Source organism: Balaenoptera borealis (assembly GCF_965194805.1).
Source record: "Balaenoptera borealis genome assembly, chromosome: 20".
NCBI lineage: Eukaryota > Metazoa > Chordata > Mammalia > Artiodactyla > Balaenopteridae > Balaenoptera > Balaenoptera borealis.
Window position 1 is genome coordinate 52,342,865 of NC_138879.1, and position 21,268 is coordinate 52,364,132.

The following is a 21,268-nucleotide window of genomic DNA, read 5'->3' on the forward strand; positions in this document are numbered from 1 at the left end:
AGTGTAAGTCCTACCCCCTGCTCTTATTGGAGAATCCCTTGGGATCCCCGCACACACCCCCCGCCCCATTTTTGAAATATTCTAGAAGGGGTAGGATTTCCTAATGTTCAGATGCATTGACCCTGAGTCCCCCAGGACTTTTGTGTCCCACCCAATGGCTAATCTGCTTTTCCTGGATTGTCGCGGTCCCGTGATCTCTCCCGGACAGTGGCCAGCGTCCTTCCGGAGAAGGCCTCTGAGCTGAGGCCTCTTCGAGCGGCTCAGGTCGAGGATCCAGAACGAGAGCTCCGTACAGCGCCCCATTAGAGGCTAGGAGTTGCCTACCCGCCCCAGGAGGCCGCTCGACAGATATCAGCTACTTCCGGACAAGCAATCGGCCTCGCCATGTTAATCTGTTCTTGCATATTCAGCGCGATTACTGCATATTCATGATCAAGGACGGCCCCAGTACTCCCCCTCTTCGGGAACCCACTTGGGAGGATCCGACCGGCCCCGCCTCCTTCATTACCGAATCTCAGAACAGACCATTTACCAGTGTGGGGGGGTGATATTAATGAGAAACTTTGGCTGAAAATGAAACCACACGCCAAACTAGAATAAAAGCGGCCTATATTTACCCTCGAATCTTCAAACCTTAAACCTCAGGGCGGGAGGTAGTAGCGAAGGGAGGCGGCGGGATAAAAAAATTCCCTTCCACTTCGTCATTTCAAAAGGTGACCCAGCCAGGGAGCCGGGGAGGGAGGATCAACGACGCGAGCGCGCGCCCCGTGCACGCCGGCGCAGGCGACCCCGTAGCGCAAGGGAGGGCGGGAAAGGAAGGGGCGGGGGAATGCCAGGGCGAATCTATAAAGGGCGTCATCCGGCCACTTCTCTCCTCAGAAGCGCCGAGAGCGCGGCCGGGACGGTTGGAGAAGAAGGCGGCTCCCGGAAGGGGGAGAGACAAACTGCCGTAACCTCTGCCGTTCTGGAGCCCGGTTACTTATTTATTCGTTACCCTTTCTCTTCTTCCTCCCCCAGAACCTTTTCCTTTCCCTTCCTCTTTTTATTTTCTTTTTGGGAGACGAAAAATCTCCGGAAAGGCGGAGGAGAGCTCCTTTCACCCCTTTTCGTTTCCCCGCCTCCTTCCCTCCCCCACCTTTTCCTCCTCCGGCTTTTTCCTCCCAACTCGGGGAGGTCCTTCCCGGCGGCCGCCCCGGCAGGGTCTGAGCACCTAGGTGCAGGCGGCGCAGGGTTTTTGTAGTGAGGTTTGCGCCTGCGCAGCGCGCCTGCCTCCGCGATGCATGGGGGTGGCCCCCCCTCCGGGGACAGCGCATGCCCGCTGCGCACCATCAAGAGAGTGCAGTTCGGAGTCCTCAGTCCGGATGAACTGGTAAGCGGCTCTGCCCTCTCACTCCTCCTCCCGCCCGCGTGGCGGGCGGGGCTTGACGGCCGCCGCGGAAACTTGGCGCATTTCCCTGCCCAAGGAAGACAGGCGGGGAGGATGGGTCAGCGGCGCCAAGGCAGTGCAGAGTCCAGCCTCGCGGCCAAGGAGAATTAAATTTTCATAGGGGGTCAGGAAGCTTAGCGCTGTGTCCGAGCTAGGGGCCGGGCCGCAGGAGGGGCTGGAGGGTGAGAAGGAGGGTGAGAAGGTTGATTGGCTCCACACCGCAGTTACCGACGTTAAAAGATATCACACCAATCCTTTGGGTGAGAAGCCGAGCTCCAGATTTTTTTCCCTCCCCTTCTACAATTATTAATTGAGCACCTGCTACGTGATAGACGTGACAGACGGTGGGGATGCAGAGCTGAACAAGACAAAGACCCTGCCTTCTAGAGCACTTTCTTTGGGAAGGGGCAGGGGAGACAGACAATAAACACGAATAAATGAATGAACAGGATAATTCAGTTAAGGGCAAGTGCCTTGCATAAAGTGAAACGGTGTAATGCGATGGAGAGTGACCGAGGTGAGGCTGCTTTAGATGGGGTGGTGTCAGGGTATGGGAAGGCCTGTTTGAGGAGGTGACATTACTCGAATGATAAGAAGCAGCCAGTCTCCTAGGCCATAGATTCTAGGTCAGTAGCTTTTCAGGCAGAGGAAAGAGCAAGTGCAAAGTGCCTGAAGGAGGGAATAACTTGGTGTGCCTCGGGGGCTGAAAGGTGGCCAGGGTGGCTGGGGTGTAGTGGGTGAGGAGAGTATTAAACCATTCTTGGGGAAGCATGAGGTGGGCAGTCCAGGTGGGATATTATAGATCATGGTAAGGAATCTGGATTTCATTCTATTTTCAGTAGGAAGTCATTGGAGAATTATAAGCAGGAGAGTGATATCAAGTTTACATTTAAAAAAAAATTACTACTTTGATGGTCCTGTGAAGAACTGGCTGGGGAGGAGAACTAAGAATGGAAGCAGGAAAGATCAGGGAGGAGGGAGAGCTGTTGGCCCTTTGGACGCCTTTGTGGAGCAAACTGGAGGAAGCCAGTGGGTTGGAGAGAATGGAATTGAATGGCTCTGTTTGTGGATGGAGACAAGTTTGCTAGAGGAGGAGGCTCAGCTGTAGGAAAGTTGTGTCAGGAGTTAGAACCTCCTGAACTCAGACCACACCGAATAAATTCCAGATGGGGTTGAGGTTGAAATCTAAAAAACAAAACTGTAAAACACTTGAAAAATGCAGAAGGCTTTTGGGGGCTGATACCAGGGACAGAAACCCTTAACCTTCTCTAACCCCAAGTCTTGACTTGATTTTACTTCATAGCTGGTCAGTACCTGAAAGGATTAGTTTTTCTCTTTCTTGTTTCCTCAGTAGAATGTAAATTTCATGAGTGACTTTGTATTCACTTCTTTCTCCAGCATCTCAAATAGTGCCTGGCACATAATAGACATGTAATAAAAGTTACTTGAATAAATGAGTGAACGAAATAATTGTACAGGTACATAAAGATACATGTAGAAGGATTTTTGTTTCAACATTTTGTGAAATTATAAATCACCTAATTATTTATTAGTAAGGATTCTATTGAATAACTCAGGGTTTATTACAATAGAACAAGACCTTCCCAGTAGGTTAAACCCCCTGATCCCCCGTTCCCAAACTGCTGAGACACCGCAGCAAACTCACAGGGGCCCAGTTAGAGATTTTAAATTTTTAAGAGAAGCACGGAAGCACAGCTGCGTTTGCCTGATGCCCTGGGAACTACTAGGTTGGGCAGTTCCCTTTCAGCGTTAGGTGGCGCCAGATCCCTTCTGATGACGTCATATCTTTGTGAAGCTGGGTTTTTAGCAGTTGCTAAATACTGGGCAAAAATCAGTGTAGAGCAAGAGATAAGAGTGGTGCTGGGGTGTGGATAAGGCCAAGAAGAGTTAGAGAATACTTTATAAAGAGGTGACATTTGAACTGGGTCTTAAAAATGAATAGAAGTTTGTTGGAAAGGCGGGCATGGGAAGAAAAGGAATTTTGAGGAATCTCTTGTGGTTGGAGCATAAATGTTGAGGACGGGGGACCTCGGGTGTCTAACCTGTTATCACGTGGGCAGTGAGAACCAGTGTTTGGATGAAGGATTGGGGGCTAAAGTAGTTTGTGTATAATTCAAAATCTAAGTTATGGTAGAGGGTTAGTCCAGAACATTCCAGGACAGCCCCTGGTCCAGTCTCAATGCCCGGAAGCAGAGGGAGTCCTTAGAAGGTGGCTGGCTTGGTGAGCATGGACTTGGAGCAGCGGGAGGTGAGAAGCTTTGAGTGTTATTTTCCTTAGGCCTCTCTCTAGTGACTCTTCTGGCGGCCAGATTCAGGTCTGCTCCTGCTCTTCTGTGTTTCATTCACGGTGAGCAAACCCCCTCTTTGTGTTTCTCATCAGACACGATGCAGCTGATGGGGTTCCAGCTTTGTGAATTTAGTCACCACAGGCCTGTCTCCCTGAGACTTCATCAGGTCATCTTGACGAGCGTGGTGGATGTTCAGAACCTCTTAGCCTTGCACCTGTAGACCATTTTGGTTTCCACCCAGCAGTGACTAACTAGATCCATTATGAGAGGATTATTGGTTTGACTGTAAGCGAACAACCTTCTGTCTCTTTTCAAGTTCTTTTTTTTCTTTTTTCAAGTTCTTCGAGGGCACTTCCCTGCAATGGAGGGTCCTAAGGCAGTTTAGTTCAGTTTAACAAACAATTATTGAGAGCCATCGGGTCCAGGGTGATAGAGGAATGCTACCTGCCTGAGAGATGCTTATAATCTATGGGGAAGACAAACCGCAGTGGATCATTGCATTGCATTATGAGATTTGCAGTGATGGAGGGATTATGGAAGCACAGAGTGGGGCTCACCAGTCTGGCTAGCGAGGCTGTGGAAAGGCTTCTTGGAAGAAGCAGTGCCTGAGCTGAGTCTTCAGATAGCAGTTTGTCTTGTGGGGAGGGCATCCCAAGCAGAGATACAAAGACCCCATGTACAAAGACCCCAAGTAGAGGAGCACATATGCTGGGTGATAGGGGGGCTGCTGGGGACTGAGCTACTGATGTGGAGGAAGAAAGGAAGGTGGAAACATCATAAAACTCTTTGTAAGCCGTCCTGCTGAATTTGGATATCATTCTGAGAACAAGAGAGCATGAAGATTAGATTTCCAAATTAGAAAGAGCACCCTGATCATAGTCTGGATGGGTAGGAGAGAAGGGCTGGTGACCCATGGAACCCTTGGATACATACCACAAAGGACAGGCCTGAGCTAGGGCAGTGGGCGTAGGGATGGAGAAGAGGGGCAAGATTCAAGAACTGTTTGTTCAGGAGGTAAAAATAACCTGTACTTGGTGAATGATTGGATAATAACAGCTGTCATATATTGAACACCTATTCCATCCTGGGTTTAAGCAGGTTAATTAAATCCTTAATGGTTATATAGATGATAAGTGACAGAGCTAGAATTGCAAATTAGAGGTCTCTGACTCCAGGCCATGCTTGTTCCACTGCTTTATGACTGTGGGTAAGGAAGGGTAAGTGTTGGTTTCTGACTTGAGTTCCACTACCTTAGATGGGGACTAAAGGAAAAGGAGAGATTTTTGTGGAGAAGGGAGTTTGCTTTTAGACATGTTGGATTTGATTTATCAGGGGGATATCTACAGGGGGTTCAGTAGGTGGTTCAGTATGTTAATCCGAAGTCCAGAAGAAAGGTGAGGCCTGGAGGGTAGAGGTTTGTTGTGAGTAAATAGTGAGAATCATGGCATAACACTTGGGTGTGATGAGAAGTGTGGATGAGCTAAAACCTTGGGGAGTGGCAGTGTTTAAGGAGCAGACCAAGGCACCCATTTCCCCTTTGGTAGCCATGAGTTTGTTTTCTATGTCTGTGAGTCTGTTTCTGTTTTGTAAATAAGTTCATTTGTATCATGTTTTAGATTCCACATGTAAGTGATGTTATATGATATTTGTCTTTGACTTCACTTAGCATGATAATCTCTAGGTCCATCCATGTTGCTGCAAATGGCATTATTTCGCTCTATTTTATGGCTGAGTGGTATTCTGTTGTATATATGTACCACGTCTTCTTTATCCATTCATTTGTCGATGGGCATTTAGGTTGCTTCCATGTCTTGGCTATTGTAAATAGTGCTGCTTCAAATCCTAGAGTGTAAGTAATTGTTTCTGCTGCAGTATAGTAGAATGGGATGAGCATATGTTTGGGATCGCAGGGGGGTGGGTTTGACTTCTGCAGGCTCCTTGAGATTGAGGCCTTGGGCAGTCACTTTACACAGCCTCAGGTTTCTCATGTCTAAGAGATACGAATTCACTCCTAGAAGGTTAGTGGTTAGGGTAAGAGAAACAAGATACATTAGGTACGTTTGGTACCTGGCATGAAGTTGACACTAAGATAGAAGCTTTTATTAAATTCTTCTAAGGGCTTCCCTCTGGAAGTTTAGCAGACCAAAGCTTAACTAATTTTAAAGTTCTTGGTTTTCAGTGTGTGAAAAGATGCCAGAGGTTTCCTTGAACAGCCTTTAGCTCAGAGCAGAAATCTCTTCTCCAAGTTGTACCCACTTCTGAGCCCGTCCTTCCCTCCCTTTCCTCCACTGAATTGGTCCCACTGAGTCCTGGCTCCACCTCTCCCAGGATTCCGGCCTTGGCTCTGCCTCCATCTCTTGAGGCTCCAGGGTTCACTTCTGCTCCAGATAATTTTCAACAACCTCTGCTCTAGCGACCCCCTCTCCTGTTCTATTCTAAAATATCTGAACATGGAAGGGTTCAGGTTGACCCAGGCCCTTGAGAAGGAGGAGGTGACAAGGATGGGGGCAAAGAGTGCCTAACTTTAGGAGCATGTCTTGGGCAGAACACCTGGGCTGTCATGATGGGGGTGCCTTTCAGGGAGGTTCTGGCCTCGATTTCAGCTTTGGGAAAGAAACAAGGCATTGAATTTTTCCCTCTTGAAACAACTTTTATTTCTTTTGCTGTTAAATTCTGTAGATGACAGTGACCTAGAATTCAACCCAGTAGGATATCCAGGGTTCAAGTCCTAGAGGTAGGTGACTTGTACGGAGCCCAGAGTTGACCACACACTAGTCTGAGCGCCCCCTCCCACTCAGACAGTGACTGGAACGAGCTTTTGACTTGAGATATTTGACTTTGGCATTTCCACAGTCAAATATCACACACGCTGACCCCCATTTCCCTCGCTTCAGGCTAAACCTGCTTAGTTCTTCTGTAAGTAGTTTGGGGTTCTTTAAGGCCTTAGTACAGAGCTCCCCAGCCACGAAGTCTGGAAACTAGGAATCCTATTTAGTTGTTATTGGCCTTTCTTGTCTGCAGAAACGAATGTCTGTGACAGAGGGCGGCATCAAATACCCAGAGACCACCGAGGGAGGCCGCCCCAAGCTTGGGGGGCTGATGGATCCGAGGCAGGGGGTGATTGAGAGGACTGGCCGGTGCCAGACCTGTGCAGGTGAGCGCTGGGGGGCCAGCACAGGACCCTAGAGGGAGGGAGAGGCTTGTCCTTACAGAAAGCCAGGACTGGGGGTGGACACCTGGAGACCTGGTCTCTGAGGTGAGTGCTGGGAGGAAAGTGTTGTATGTATGTCCCCACAGGAAACATGACAGAGTGTCCTGGCCACTTTGGCCACATTGAGCTGGCCAAACCCGTGTTCCATGTCGGCTTCCTGGTCAAGACGATGAAAGTTTTGCGCTGCGTCTGCTTCTTCTGCTCCAAATTGCTTGTGGACTCTGTGAGTGGGAGATGGGCTCTGGCCGGGGGGCGGGGTTGCTGGGGGTGGGCAGGGGAGCAGCCCCAACTGACCCCGCTCTGCCTTGTCCCCAGAACAACCCGAAGATCAAGGACATTTTGGCTAAGTCCAAGGGGCAGCCCAAGAAGCGGCTCACACACGTCTATGACCTCTGCAAGGGCAAAAACATCTGCGAGGGCGGGGAGGAGATGGACAACAAGTTCGGTGTGGAGCAGCCTGAGGGCGATGAGGATTTGACCAAAGAAAAGGTAGCCGGGGCTGCCCAGACTCTTGGGAGGGGCTGAGGGCTGGTCCCAGAGGCCCGGAGGGTAGAAGATGGGGAGGCAGTGGAAGCAGCAGGAGCCCGAAAGTCACAGAAGAGCGGGAGGGGCTGGCCCGGCCAGGTGTTGGGGGAGAAGGCCCGACCTCTGGGCTCTGATGGCCCCTCTGTCTCCTTGGAAGGGCCACGGCGGCTGTGGGCGGTACCAGCCCAGGATCCGGCGCTCCGGCCTGGAGCTATATGCAGAGTGGAAGCACGTCAACGAGGACTCTCAGGAGAAGAAGATCCTGCTGAGTCCTGAGCGGGTGCACGAGATCTTCAAACGCATCTCAGATGAGGAGTGCTTCGTCCTGGGCATGGAGCCTCGCTACGCCCGGCCCGAGTGGATGATTGTCACTGTGCTGCCCGTGCCCCCGCTCTCTGTGCGGCCTGCCGTTGTGATGCAGGGCTCTGCCCGCAACCAGGTCAGCGCCTTCAAGGCCCTGCCGCTCAGCTAGGCCAGGTGTCTGCGCGGAGGGAGGCCCGTGGTGGGGGCGAAGGCGTGCGAGGGTGATGGACAGGTCACCTGGGCCTGAAGATACCCTGCCACTTGCTGGCTGTGTGAGCTTTAGTGAGCCCCTTAAGGAGGTTAGAGCTCACAAAGGTGCTTCTGGATCTGTGAACCGAGGGCCCGGAGCTGCCGCCCAGGGTGGTGTGAAGGGAGGGTGAGAGGCACCGCGTGCTGGCACATGCAGGCCGAGCGCTCAGGGTTGGCTGGATTGTGATGGTTCTGACTTCCTGCCTCAGGATGACCTGACACACAAGCTGGCCGACATCGTGAAGATCAACAATCAGCTTCGGCGCAACGAGCAGAACGGCGCAGCCGCGCATGTCATCGCTGAGGACGTGAAGCTCCTCCAGTTTCACGTGGCCACCATGGTGGACAACGAGCTGCCTGGCTTGCCTCGTGTGAGTGGACGGGCTCCCTGTGCCCTGCGCCTGGAGGAAAGGGGGGGGGCCCGGGGGGGGCCAGTGCTGACTGCTGGGGTGCCCCCCACCCTGCGTTTCCTCACAGGCCATGCAGAAGTCTGGGCGTCCCCTCAAGTCCCTGAAGCAGCGGTTGAAGGGCAAGGAAGGCCGTGTGCGCGGGAACCTGATGGGCAAGCGGGTGGACTTCTCGGCCCGCACTGTCATCACCCCCGACCCCAACCTCTCCATTGACCAGGTTGGCGTGCCTCGCTCCATTGCCGCCAACATGACCTTTGCGGAGATCGTCACCCCCTTCAACATTGACAGGTGTGCTCAGTTCAGAAGCCCTGCCTGGAGGGGTCCGGGAGGGTGGGGGGAATGGGCTCGGAGCAAGAAGAAGAGAGTGTTGAAGTTTATTATTATTGTTATTATTATTATCATTGTTTTTTTAAAATTTCTTTTTGGCTTCGTTGGGTCTTCGTTGCTGCGTGCGGGCTTTCTCTAGTTGCGGCGAGCGGGGACTTCTCTTCGTTGCGGTGCGCGGGCTTCTCATTGCGGTGGCTTCTCTTGTTGCGGGAACACGGGCTCTGGGTGTGCGGGCTTTCTCTAGTTGCAGCATGCGGGCTCAGTAGTTGCAGCACCCGGGCCCTAGAGCACGTGGGCTTCAGTAGTTGTGGTGCACGGGCCTAGTTGCTCCGCGGCATGTGGGATCTTCCCAGACCAGGGATCGAACCCGTGTGCCCTGCATTGGCAGGCAGATTCTTAACCACTGCACCACCAGGGAAGTCCCAAGTGTCGAAGTTTAGAAGTTTGGGTTCCCACTTGGGGCTTTGGGGTGAGGGTGGCAACGAGGGCTTTTTTGGGAAGCATTTTGTTCATTGCATCCCTTTCCTTCCTAGACTTCAGGAACTAGTGCGCAGGGGGAACAGCCAGTACCCAGGGGCCAAGTACATCATCCGGGACAACGGTGATCGCATTGACCTGCGTTTCCACCCCAAGCCCAGTGACCTTCACCTGCAGACTGGCTATAAGGCATGTAATAGGCCAGGGCCTCTCTTACCTGAGCAGGAAGCTTTCTGGACTGGGGGCCAGTTGGAGTGGGCCGTCTGAGGCTGTCCTGTTCATTAGAATCCAAGCTTAAAAGACTCCTGCTGTCCTAGGCAAGCTTGTAGCTGCCAGCCCTTGGCATTCAAGGTGGGGGTCACGTAAGCCCACGGGCAGCAAGAGGGGCAGAAAGAGGTCCGGGGGGAACAGAGCAGAAGGCTTCATGTTCGGAGTCTCTCGCGGTTTTCTTTCCCAGCTGAGTTTCCCGAGGTCTGGGGACTACGTCTTTGTGTTCTCTGATAGCCTGGAATCTAGCCCAGGGCCTGGCCCAAAGCTGGTGGTTGATAAGCGTTTCAAGTGAAATAACACCACAGTGTCGTCTGTTTCAAAGCATCTTAGGTCCCCTATCACTTCATTCTTAGCATACCTCCTTCACTGAGGTTTTTCCCACACCTCACCTCCTCAGGTGGAACGGCACATGTGCGATGGGGACATTGTTATCTTCAACCGGCAGCCAACTTTGCACAAAATGTCCATGATGGGACATCGGGTTCGCATCCTGCCCTGGTCTACTTTTCGCTTGAATCTTAGGTCAGTCCGCCGGCTGGGGCTGGGCTGGGCTGGGCTGCTCCCTGGGTCTCACTGTGGCATCTTTCCAACTCACTTCCCTCTTTGACTAGTGTGACAACTCCATACAATGCCGATTTTGATGGGGATGAGATGAACTTGCACCTGCCACAGTCCCTGGAGACGCGGGCTGAGATCCAGGAGCTCGCCATGGTGCCACGCATGATTGTCACCCCCCAGAGCAATCGCCCAGTTATGGGCATTGTGCAGGACACGCTGACCGCAGTGCGCAAATTCACCAAGAGGGACGTTTTCCTGGAGCGGGTGTGTGGTCCCTGGCTCGGGGAAACCTGGCCTGGGTGGGCAGGGGCCCAGCACAGCAAGGATGGGGGGAGGAGCAGTGACTTATGCCCTGACTTGCTCTGCGCTAACCTGTATGTGAGATAGCAGAAGGAAAGGGAGTGAGCAAAGATCGAGGCCAAAGATGGTGTATGGCTTTAGCTCCCCATTTAATTTCTTAAAATGTCATGTAAATTTAGGTATCATCTGGAAAGTAAAGGCGAAGAGAGAAATAAGACTTCGTTGAAATTCTGTTTATTTCTTTTTTACTTTCTCTTTATTTTCTAATTATTAAAAGTAATTTGTACTTATCATTTAAAGAAAAAATCCCAAAGTCTCACTATCACAGTTAAGTTTTTAGTAATAGTTTGGAAAACACTTTTCTTGCCATCTCTTTGCCTTCAAAGTCTGGCTTTCCCCTTTGGGCAGCAAGGCCTCCCCTGACATTCCCAAGAGGTGAGACCTCCAGTTCTGACTTCTTGTCTTTCCTGCTCTTTTTCTCCAGGGGGAGGTGATGAACCTCCTGATGTTCCTGTCCACGTGGGACGGCAAGGTCCCACAGCCAGCCATCCTGAAGCCCCGGCCCCTGTGGACAGGGAAGCAGATCTTCTCCCTCATCATACCCGGCCACATCAACTGTATCCGCACCCACAGCACCCATCCCGACGATGAGGATAGTGGCCCTTACAAGCACATCTCTCCTGGGGACACCAAGGTAGGGCCTGGCTTCTGGATGTGTGGGGAAGGGCTTTGGACATGGAAGCCACAGCAGGGGCTGTGAATGGTGCTCTCTGCAGGTGGTGGTGGAGAACGGGGAGCTGATCATGGGCATCCTGTGTAAGAAGTCTTTGGGCACATCAGCTGGCTCCCTGGTCCACATCTCTTACCTAGAGATGGGTCATGACATCACCCGCCTCTTCTACTCCAACATTCAGACTGTCATTAACAACTGGCTCCTCATTGAGGGTAAGCCTAGGAGCTCTACCAAGTCCTCTATAAATCCTGTCCGTCTCACTTCTTACTGCTCTTCTTCCATCCCTTTCTCTTCCCCCCCTTGGATTTGGTGTCCCTCCATCTACTCTCTTGGCTGTGATTCCATCCCATGTTTCTTGGGAGTCCAAAGAAGGTGTTGCTGATGCTTCTTTTTATTTCTAGGTCATACCATTGGCATTGGGGACTCCATTGCTGATTCTAAGACTTACCAAGACATTCAGAACACTATTAAGAAGGCCAAGCAGGATGTAATAGAGGTGAGAGGGAAGGCTGGGCAAAGACTGAGTAAGAGGCTCTCAGTGGCTTTGAACTGAGGAGTGAAGGGGACATTGCGATTAGAGAGACGGGGACCAGAAGAGGTTGACGTCTTCCTGAGAACTCAGCCTCCTCCTGTGCACCCAGGTCATCGAGAAGGCCCATAACAACGAGCTGGAGCCCACCCCGGGCAACACTCTGCGGCAGACCTTTGAGAACCAGGTGAACCGCATTCTCAACGATGCCCGAGACAAGACTGGCTCCTCTGCCCAGAAATCCCTGTCTGAATACAACAACTTTAAGTCAATGGTTGTGTCCGGGGCTAAAGGTTCCAAGATCAACATCTCCCAGGTGGGGAGCCTTGTCTTTCCAGAACTGGGGCCACACTGAAGGTGGGGAGGAGGAGGGAAGGGGTGTGCTGCCGGGGGAGTTGGGGGAAAAGTATGGGGAACTCTCATTCTCAAGGCAGAGGGAGTTGGATGCACCCCACCTTTTCTGTTCCCCAGGTCATTGCTGTCGTCGGGCAGCAGAACGTGGAGGGCAAGCGGATCCCGTTTGGGTTCAAGCACCGGACTCTGCCTCACTTCATCAAAGATGACTATGGGCCTGAGAGCCGTGGCTTTGTGGAGAACTCCTACCTGGCCGGCCTCACGCCCACCGAGTTCTTCTTCCATGCCATGGGGGGTCGTGAGGGGCTCATCGACACAGCTGTCAAGACTGCTGAGACTGGTGAGGACTTCGGATCCAGGGCCCTTCCACGGGCTGGTCCCAGAGAGGACCGCAGGCAGAGAAGCCCCTGGGGAGTTTGAGCGGGGTTCTCAGACTAAAGTCTTCTATCCACAGAGAAGTAATTTTGACCTTTGTGGAAAGAATAGAGACTAAAGGTCAAGAGTTAGGCAAACACTCTTGCTCTGGTTGCCGTGCAGCATTCCATGACGCAGGGCTAGAGCCTCAGGGTCTCTGCTCCTGACCTATCACATGGACGGTGTTTCCTAAGGGTCTCTACTGGGCCCTGGGTCCATCTGGTGGTGGGCATGGCTTTCACTGAGAGGCCTTGGGGATGATAGGCTACCAGCTGGCTCTCCTGAGGACCAGAGTGGCCAGCAGGTCTTGTCCTGAGATAGGGAGGCTCCTCTTCTTGCTCTGGGTCCCTCAGTTGATTCCCTCCCCCCTCAGGGTACATCCAGCGGCGGCTGATCAAATCCATGGAGTCGGTGATGGTGAAGTATGATGCCACCGTGCGGAACTCCATCAATCAGGTGGTACAGCTGCGCTATGGCGAAGACGGCCTGGCGGGCGAGAGCGTTGAGTTCCAGAACCTGGCTACCCTCAAGCCTTCCAACAAGGCTTTCGAGAAGAAGTGAGGAGGCGGCAGGCGGGTGGTTCTTGCCCCTTGCTCAGGGCCAGAGTTGTAGGGGTTCTCCTCCCCCCACACGGTGAGATCACCTGGACTGTGTCTTGCAGTGGACCTTATACCGCCTCTTCCCCACCCATCTGGCAGCAGCTGCAAGATGGGAGAGGACGGATGGAGACCAGAGTTGAGACCCGTCCCCACTTTGTACAGAGGGGTGGGCATAAGCTCAAGTCCCATTGGACATCCTTGGGTCTGGATCTTGTGTTTCCCCGCCCAGGATTCTTCACAGCCCTGTTTCTGTGGGCTGCAGACCTCAGGAGCCTCACACTGTTCCTTGATCAGGGCCCTCCTGCCCCTTGACTCCACCCCTGTCACCTGCAGGTTCCGCTTTGATTATACCAATGAGAGGGCCCTGCGGCGCACCCTGCAGGAGGACGTGGTGAAGGACGTGCTGAGCAACGCACACATTCAGAACGAGCTGGAGCGAGAATTTGAGCGGATGCGTGAGGACCGGGAGGTGCTCAGGGTCATCTTCCCAACTGGTGACAGCAAGGTGCGTGTGGGCGGGAAGGGCTGGGCTGGAGAAGTGCTGGCCCTGCATGGCTGTCCCTGACTTGGGGTCCTGCCTCCTTCCCTCCTGCCTCAGGTTGTCCTCCCCTGTAACCTGCTGCGCATGATCTGGAACGCTCAGAAGATCTTCCACATCAACCCTCGCCTCCCCTCTGACCTGCACCCCATCAAGGTGGTAGAGGGTGAGTACCTGCCTCAGGACCGCCAGGCCAGGCAGGCTCTGCTAGCAGCGTCCTGGTCTACAACCTCTTCATCCCTCGTTTGGCCCTTAGGTGTCAAGGAGCTGAGCAAGAAGCTGGTGATTGTGAATGGGGACGACCCACTGAGCCGGCAGGCCCAGGAGAACGCCACCCTGCTCTTCAACATCCACCTGCGGTCCACGCTGTGCTCCCGCCGCATGGCTGAGGAGTTTCGGCTCAGCGGAGAGGCCTTCGACTGGCTGCTCGGAGAGATCGAGTCCAAGTTCAACCAAGCCATTGTGAGTGTTGTACTCCTCACCCCAGCCTTGGTTCTGTCCTCTGATCCTTTGATTTCTCTGGGCTCTGAGAACAGCCCACCTCTGCCCATAATTGCATAATAATAGATCTCATTCACTGAGACACTGCTGTGAACCAAGTCCTGTGTTGGAGGCTTTATACCTTTATTCCTTAGCAGTCTTAAGAAGACCCTAGTAGGAGAGGGGCTGTTAGTCCCATGTTGCAGAGACAAAAAGTGAACCTTGAAGAGGCCAACACATGAAAAGATGCTCAATATCAGTAGCCGTCAGGGAAATGTAGTTCAAAACCACGATGAGATACCACTTCATGCTCCCTAGGGTGACTAAAAGAAAAAATAAACAAGTGTTGGCGAGGATATAGAGAAATTGGAGCGCTCATACACTGCTGGTGGGAATGTTGCAACTGCTTTGGAAAACAGTCTGGCAGTTTCTCAAAAGTTTAAACATAGAGTTACCATATGACCCAGCAATTTCACTCCTAGGAATATGTCCAAGAGAATAGGAAGCACATGTCCACACAAAAACCCATACACAGATGTTCGGAGCAGTATTATTCATAATAGCCAAGCAGTGGAAACAACCTAAATGTTCATCCGTTGGTGAAGGATGAACAAGATAAGGGAATATTATGCTGTGGTAAAAAGTAATGAGCTGTCAAGGCACAAAAAATGACAGTGATCAACTTTAAATAGTATTACTAAGTAAAGAAGCCAGTCTGAAAAGGCTACATACTATATGATTCCAATTAAAAGATTAAATTTTGGGGACTTCCGTGGAGGTCCAGTGGTTAAGACTTTGCACTTCCACTGCAGGGGGTGTGGGTTTGATCCCTGGTCAGGGAGCTAAGATCCTACATGCCTTGTGGCCAAAAATCCAAAATGTAAAATAAAAGCAATATTGTAACAAATTCAATAAAGACTTTAAAAATGGTCCATGTCAAAAAAAACTTTAAAAAGAAAGATTAAATTTTATGGTATGTGATTATATCTCAATTAAAATAATGCATTGGGGAGCTTCCCACTTAGAAGACTATTATCAAATGAATATTTACCCTGTAACTTTAGCACCCAGTACTTTTGGAAATGTGGGGTTTAGATGACATAGCCCCTGTTCCTGGGTGTGCAGCACGGCGGGGGCTAAATGGCGGGTGTAAATTGAAATGCCGTCTGAGGAAGGGGATGATCAAATAAGACCCTGATTTATTTAAGTCTCTGCCTTTTCCAGACACCTCTGCCCAGCCCTGACAGTGTCTCACTCTCATTCACCAGTGGGGAGGGATTTGCTCTCTGAGGCTAGCTCTTCTTACTCCCCAGGCCCATCCTGGGGAAATGGTGGGAGCTCTGGCTGCACAGTCCCTTGGAGAACCTGCCACCCAGATGACCCTGAACACCTTCCACTATGCTGGTGTGTCCGCCAAGAATGTGACGCTGGGTGTGCCCCGACTTAAGGAGCTCATCAACATTTCCAAGAAGCCAAAGACCCCCTCACTTACTGTCTTCCTGCTGGGCCAGTCTGCTCGCGATGCTGAGAGAGCCAAGGTGCGGCTTAGGGTAACGGGCTACCTGGCCGGAGGAGGAGGGGACTCCTTCCTTAAGTAAAGGGTTTGGCAGTCCCTCTGCAGGTGGGTTTGAAGAGGCTTTGGAGCCACCCAAATGCCTGTCACGAATCCCTTTTTTTCCCCAGGATATTCTGTGCCGCCTGGAACATACAACGTTGAGGAAGGTGACTGCCAACACGGCCATCTACTATGACCCCAACCCGCAGAGCACGGTGGTGGCAGAGGATCAGGAGTGGGTGAATGTCTACTACGAGATGCCTGACTTTGATGTGGCCCGAATCTCCCCCTGGCTTTTGCGGGTGGAGCTGGACCGGAAGCACATGACTGATCGGAAGCTGACCATGGAGCAGATTGCCGAAAAGATCAACGCTGGTGAGGCTGGGAGGTCCTGCCTGGGCTCCCCGCACTCCCTGTGCTGTCCCCGTGCTCTCGTCCCAGACAGGGCGCCCACACCCACCACCTTCCACTCACTGGCTCTGCTCCTCCAGGGCACCTCTTCTCCAGGTCCCCTCTGCACTGCTTTTACCTTCTCATCGTTTCCCCTCCCTCTTTCTAGAAGGGTTCTGTGGGAAGGAGGGGAAAGCCGGAAGAGAGCCCATATGGGGAGAGCTGTGGATGAGCCGTGAGCAGAAGCAGTCCTGCAGCTGCAGTTGTTCTCATTTTCCCAGGTTTCGGTGATGACTTGAATTGCATCTTTAACGATGATAATGCAGAGAAGCTGGTGCTTCGTATCCGCATCATGAACAGTGATGAGAACAAGATGCAAGAGGTAAACGGGACCCAAGCAGAAATTTATACGTCAGACATAGAAAACCGTTAAATCTGGTTCCTGACCAAAAACATTAAAATGAAAGCAGCGTTGAGTGCCAGTCACACCACCTAAAGTAGAGATGGGGGGAGGGTGGGTAGCAATGATCTGCAAAACTTTTAGCAGCAAAAGATCTTTGAAATGTGAAGTAGCAGCCATATAGATAAAACAGACGGTGTTGGGGAATTCTCTGGCCGTCCACTTGTTAGGACTCCACGCTTTCACTGCCTAGGGCGCAGGTTCAATCCCTGGTCGCGGAACTAAGATCCAGCAAGCTGCGGGGTGCGGCCAAAAAAAAAAAAGCCCCAAAACAGACGGTGTTGATTTGGGGGTGTCCCATAGCCCGGTCACTTGTCTCTCTCCTCCCTGTGGCTCCTGTGTGAGGGCAGGTCGGACAGTAGGAATTGCTGTGTCCTAGGGAAAGTGGTGTGACAGCGGGTGAAACAAGACCCAGGAAAATGTTTGATCAGTGACTTCACTCCTGGGCATGGCTCCTAAAAAATTGTTCAGCAGATGTGGATACCTTAATAATAAAAACTCAGAACTTACTATTGAACTGGAGGAGAGTAGATAAGAATGTGTGGATACACGTCCATTAGAGATCACACGTCAAGGCGTTAGTGGGCGGGCGAATGCTCGGTGGGTGCCAGGACGAGAGCAGAGGTGCTGTGCGCTTTGTTACAGCCCTTGGAGCACGCACACAGAGTGGGAATCGTGTTAAGGTGGTGGAGTGTGGCTGCCTTTTCTGAGGTTTTTTTAAATACCATCGTAAAAACACGATAGAAAGTAACCTCACTGGAACTGAAGAGGGCAGGTCTGGGCCACACCTGGCTCTCCAGGTCAGGCTGTGGTTTGGGGTGAGGGCGGGGAGAGACCGGAGGATCCTAGGAGGGCTGACTCGCTCTTGTTGTAGGAAGAGGAGGTGGTGGACAAGATGGATGACGACGTCTTCCTGCGCTGCATCGAGTCCAACATGCTGACAGATATGACCCTGCAGGGCATCGAGCAGATCAGCAAGGTCAGCCGTCCCCTCCCTGCAGCCCGTCCACCCCCGCTTCCCTCCCTCCCCACCCCCACCCGCCCAGCCTGAGCTCGCTCTGTCCCCCTGCAGGTGTACATGCACTTGCCGCAGACAGACAACAAGAAGAAGATCATCATCACAGAGGACGGGGAGTTCAAGGCCTTGCAGGAGTGGATCCTGGAGACGGATGGCGTGAGCCTCATGCGGGTGCTGAGCGAGAAGGACGTGGACCCTGTGCGCACCACGTCCAACGACATCGTGGAGATCTTCACAGTGAGCCCCTCAGAGCCTTCTTCCCAGAGCTCAGCCTTCTTACCGGGTCCCTCTGGCTCAAGGCCTCCTCCCTAGGTCTCGGACAGTGGTTGCGGTCCGTGCTCTTCCCTCAGGAGAGGGGTTGGTCAGGTGGTTTTATGCCTGAATCCACTTTTGCGTCTGGGCTTCACTGACTCCTGACTGTCCCTCTGTGGATCTGGGTGGTGGCGGCAGCGGGAGGAGAGCAGTTACTCGGTCTTGACCCTTCCCCCACCCCCCCCAATCCCCATGCCAGGTGCTGGGCATAGAAGCCGTGCGGAAGGCCCTGGAGCGGGAGCTATACCATGTCATCTCCTTCGATGGTTCCTACGTCAATTATCGGCACTTGGCTCTCCTGTGTGATACCATGACCTGTCGTGGCCACTTGATGGCCATCACCCGACACGGAGTCAACCGCCAGGATACCGGACCGCTCATGAAGTGCTCCTTTGAGGAAACGGTAATGGCAGAAGTTCTGTGCGGGTGGAAGGAGAGAGAGCAGGGAGGAGGGATTGCTGTGGGAAGAGGGCATCCTGCACTGTGTGTGATGGGCCTCGGTGCGGTTCCATTGTTGGGTGGGTGGCTGTAACAATGGTGGGACATGGTGGGGCGGGGTCTGACGGCACGCCCCCTCTTCTGAGGTTTAGGTGGATGTGCTTATGGAAGCAGCTGCACATGGAGAGAGCGACCCCATGAAGGGGGTGTCTGAGAACATCATGCTGGGCCAGCTGGCTCCAGCCGGCACTGGCTGTTTTGACCTCCTGCTCGATGCAGAGAAGTGCAAGTATGGCATGGAGATCCCCACCAACATCCCTGGCTTGGGGGCTGCCGGACGTGAGTACAAGGGGCTACGAGGAGGAGGTGGGGCGGTGGGGAGGATGCGTGTGGGCGCGGCGGCCAGTCGCGGTGCTGTTCTTTGTGGGTCACTGTGTGCCTCTCTGCAGCCACCGGCATGTTCTTCGGCTCGGCCCCCAGTCCCATGGGAGGAATTTCTCCAGCCATGACACCCTGGAACCAGGGCGCAACCCCAGCCTACGGCGCCTGGTCCCCCAGTGTTGGTGAGTGGCCAGCCGGGAAGACAGCCCTCTGGGTGATTCGGAGGGCGGTGGGCTGGCCTCATGAGGCGTCCCCATGTGGAGACGCCGGGGGCTCTGGGAGCGTGTTGGGCTCCAGCTCTGGTTTTAACTAACGTTTCTCTCACTTCGCAGGGAGCGGGATGACCCCGGGGGCAGCAGGCTTCTCTCCCAGTGCTGCTTCAGATGCCAGTGGCTTCAGCCCTGGTTACTCCCCGGCCTGGTCTCCCACGCCGGGTTCCCCGGGCTCCCCTGGCCCCTCAAGCCCGTATATCCCCTCACCAGGTGAGTTGTCCTTGTCTGTCAAGGCCAAGTTCATTTCCTCCTTGATCTTCCTTCTGGGTGAGTCTCTCCATCACTTAATGCCTTTCTGCTTCTCTCCCACAGGGGGTGCCATGTCTCCCAGCTACTCCCCAACGTCGCCTGCCTACGAGCCCCGCTCCCCTGGGGGCTACACGCCCCAGAGTCCCTCTTACTCCCCCACTTCACCCTCCTACTCCCCTACGTCTCCATCCTATTCTCCAACCAGCCCCAACTACAGCCCCACGTCACCCAGCTACTCCCCGACCTCGCCCAGCTACTCCCCGACCTCACCCAGCTACTCCCCGACCTCGCCCAGCTACTCCCCGACCTCGCCCAGCTACTCGCCCACTTCCCCAAGCTACTCGCCCACATCACCTAGCTACTCGCCCACCTCTCCCAGCTACTCGCCCACCTCTCCCAGCTACTCGCCCACCTCACCCAGTTACTCGCCAACTTCACCCAGCTACTCGCCCACCTCACCCAGCTACTCGCCGACATCTCCAAGCTATTCACCGACATCACCAAGCTACTCACCAACTTCCCCAAGTTACTCACCCACCAGCCCTAACTATTCTCCAACCAGTCCCAATTACACCCCGACGTCACCCAGCTATAGCCCAACATCCCCCAGCTACTCACCGACTAGTCCCAACTACACACCAACGAGCCCCAACTACAGCCCAACCTCTCCAAGCTACTCTCCGACTTCACCCAGCTACTCCCCGACCTCACCAAGCTACTCCCCTTCGAGCCCACGATACACACCACAGTCTCCCACCTATACCCCGAGCTCACCCAGCTACAGCCCCAGCTCGCCCAGCTACAGCCCAACTTCGCCAAAGTACACCCCAACCAGTCCTTCCTACAGCCCCAGCTCACCGGAGTACACCCCGACCTCTCCCAAGTACTCACCTACCAGCCCGAAATATTCGCCCACTTCCCCCAAGTACTCTCCTACCAGCCCCACCTACTCGCCCACCACTCCAAAATACTCACCGACATCTCCTACTTACTCACCAACCTCTCCGGTCTACACCCCAACCTCCCCCAAGTATTCACCCACTAGCCCCACCTACTCACCCACCTCCCCCAAGTACTCGCCCACCAGCCCCACCTACTCGCCCACTTCCCCCAAAGGCTCGACCTACTCGCCCACCTCCCCTGGCTACTCACCCACCAGCCCCACCTATAGCCTCACCAGCCCAGCCATCAGTCCCGATGACAGTGATGAGGAGAACTGAGGGTGAGCAGTGCGCAGTGGCACCCGGCTAGGTGAAGGGCGGCTTCAGCGTGTTCCGCAGTCCTCCCCTCCCCTGTGGGGTGCAGGCCCCGGTCCAGCTCCCTTGTACATAGCTCCTTGTGACAAAGTTCCCTGTTGAGGTTCTGGTCCCATTTCTGCCGGGGCTTTTGTCTTGTTCTCCACTTGTGCCGTCTCAGAACCCACTCGCCTGCAGTGGTGTTCTCCTTCTTGCCCTACCTACCTGAGGCCTGTCCCCAGATCCAGGATCCTCCTTGCCTATGGCTTGATTCGGGGGGTAAAGGGTATTTTAACTTTTTTGGGGTAATTCCTGCTCTGGGTCGTTACATCTGATCCTCTGGAAGAACAAAGCGAAAGCTGCCTTTTGTTTGTTACTTTTTGAAGTTGAAATAAAGTTTACTAATTTTGACCAGAAGTGTGGCTGTTGAGTGCTTTATTAGGAGGCAAGAATATCCAGGCCCCTACTCCCTGCCTGGGCTGCTCTTCCATTTATCATGTTTTAGCTGATCCCTGCTAATGGGGCAGGGGCAGGAAAATGAGCACAGACAGTACATTCACCGAACAAACACCTACTTTGTGCCAGGCTTTGCTCTGTCCCGGCTTTGTGGTTGAACAGATAGAGGCCTTGTCCTGCATTAAAGCAATATTGACATAACATCTTTTTAACCGATTTTACTGATTATCATAATATGTAATTTAGAAAAGTACAGAAAGGTGCAGTACAGAAGCAGAAAAATTATTGCCCTTAACACCACCACCAGGAGGCATGTTTTCTTTGGGTATTTTTCCTACCTGTTTCTCAAGTCACTTCTAATCAGTCTTTGTTTTGGCCTCAAACCAACAATGAGAAGATTATGGTTACTAGGATATGTATTAAAGCTGAAGTTAAAGAACTTGGTGATAATTTGCTATTTTCAGTTGGCCATTTCATATTTTGTTTCATT

At 52.9% G+C, this 21,268-nt stretch overlaps 1 protein-coding gene across 2 annotated transcripts; it reads left to right on the forward strand.

Moving 5' to 3' along the window:
* The first annotated feature begins 862 nt into the window (after nucleotides 1–862).
* POLR2A (RNA polymerase II subunit A) lies at nucleotides 863–20,739 on the forward strand. 2 transcript variants are annotated; one of them, XM_082372372.1, is made up of 30 exons: nucleotides 1,306–1,369; nucleotides 6,415–6,469; nucleotides 6,757–6,889; nucleotides 7,033–7,169; nucleotides 7,262–7,435; nucleotides 7,629–7,910; nucleotides 8,233–8,394; nucleotides 8,501–8,721; nucleotides 9,294–9,426; nucleotides 9,905–10,029; nucleotides 10,119–10,329; nucleotides 10,850–11,059; nucleotides 11,142–11,310; nucleotides 11,500–11,594; nucleotides 11,740–11,943; nucleotides 12,099–12,321; nucleotides 12,769–12,952; nucleotides 13,328–13,499; nucleotides 13,593–13,698; nucleotides 13,789–13,994; nucleotides 15,326–15,550; nucleotides 15,696–15,942; nucleotides 16,239–16,339; nucleotides 17,292–17,396; nucleotides 17,490–17,672; nucleotides 17,947–18,150; nucleotides 18,338–18,524; nucleotides 18,635–18,748; nucleotides 18,899–19,048; nucleotides 19,151–20,739. In XM_082372372.1, the coding sequence occupies exons 3-30, from the start codon at nucleotides 6,763–6,765 to the stop codon at nucleotides 20,305–20,307; spliced, it is 5,814 nt and encodes a 1,937-aa protein (XP_082228498.1). In that variant the 5' UTR covers nucleotides 1,306–1,369; nucleotides 6,415–6,469; nucleotides 6,757–6,762; the 3' UTR covers nucleotides 20,308–20,739. The 2 variants fall into 2 exon arrangements, with proteins under 2 accessions (XP_082228497.1, XP_082228498.1); XM_082372371.1 differs by lacking the exon at nucleotides 6,415–6,469 and having other exon boundaries at nucleotides 863–1,369.
* Nucleotides 20,740–21,268: the final 529 nt, after the last annotated feature.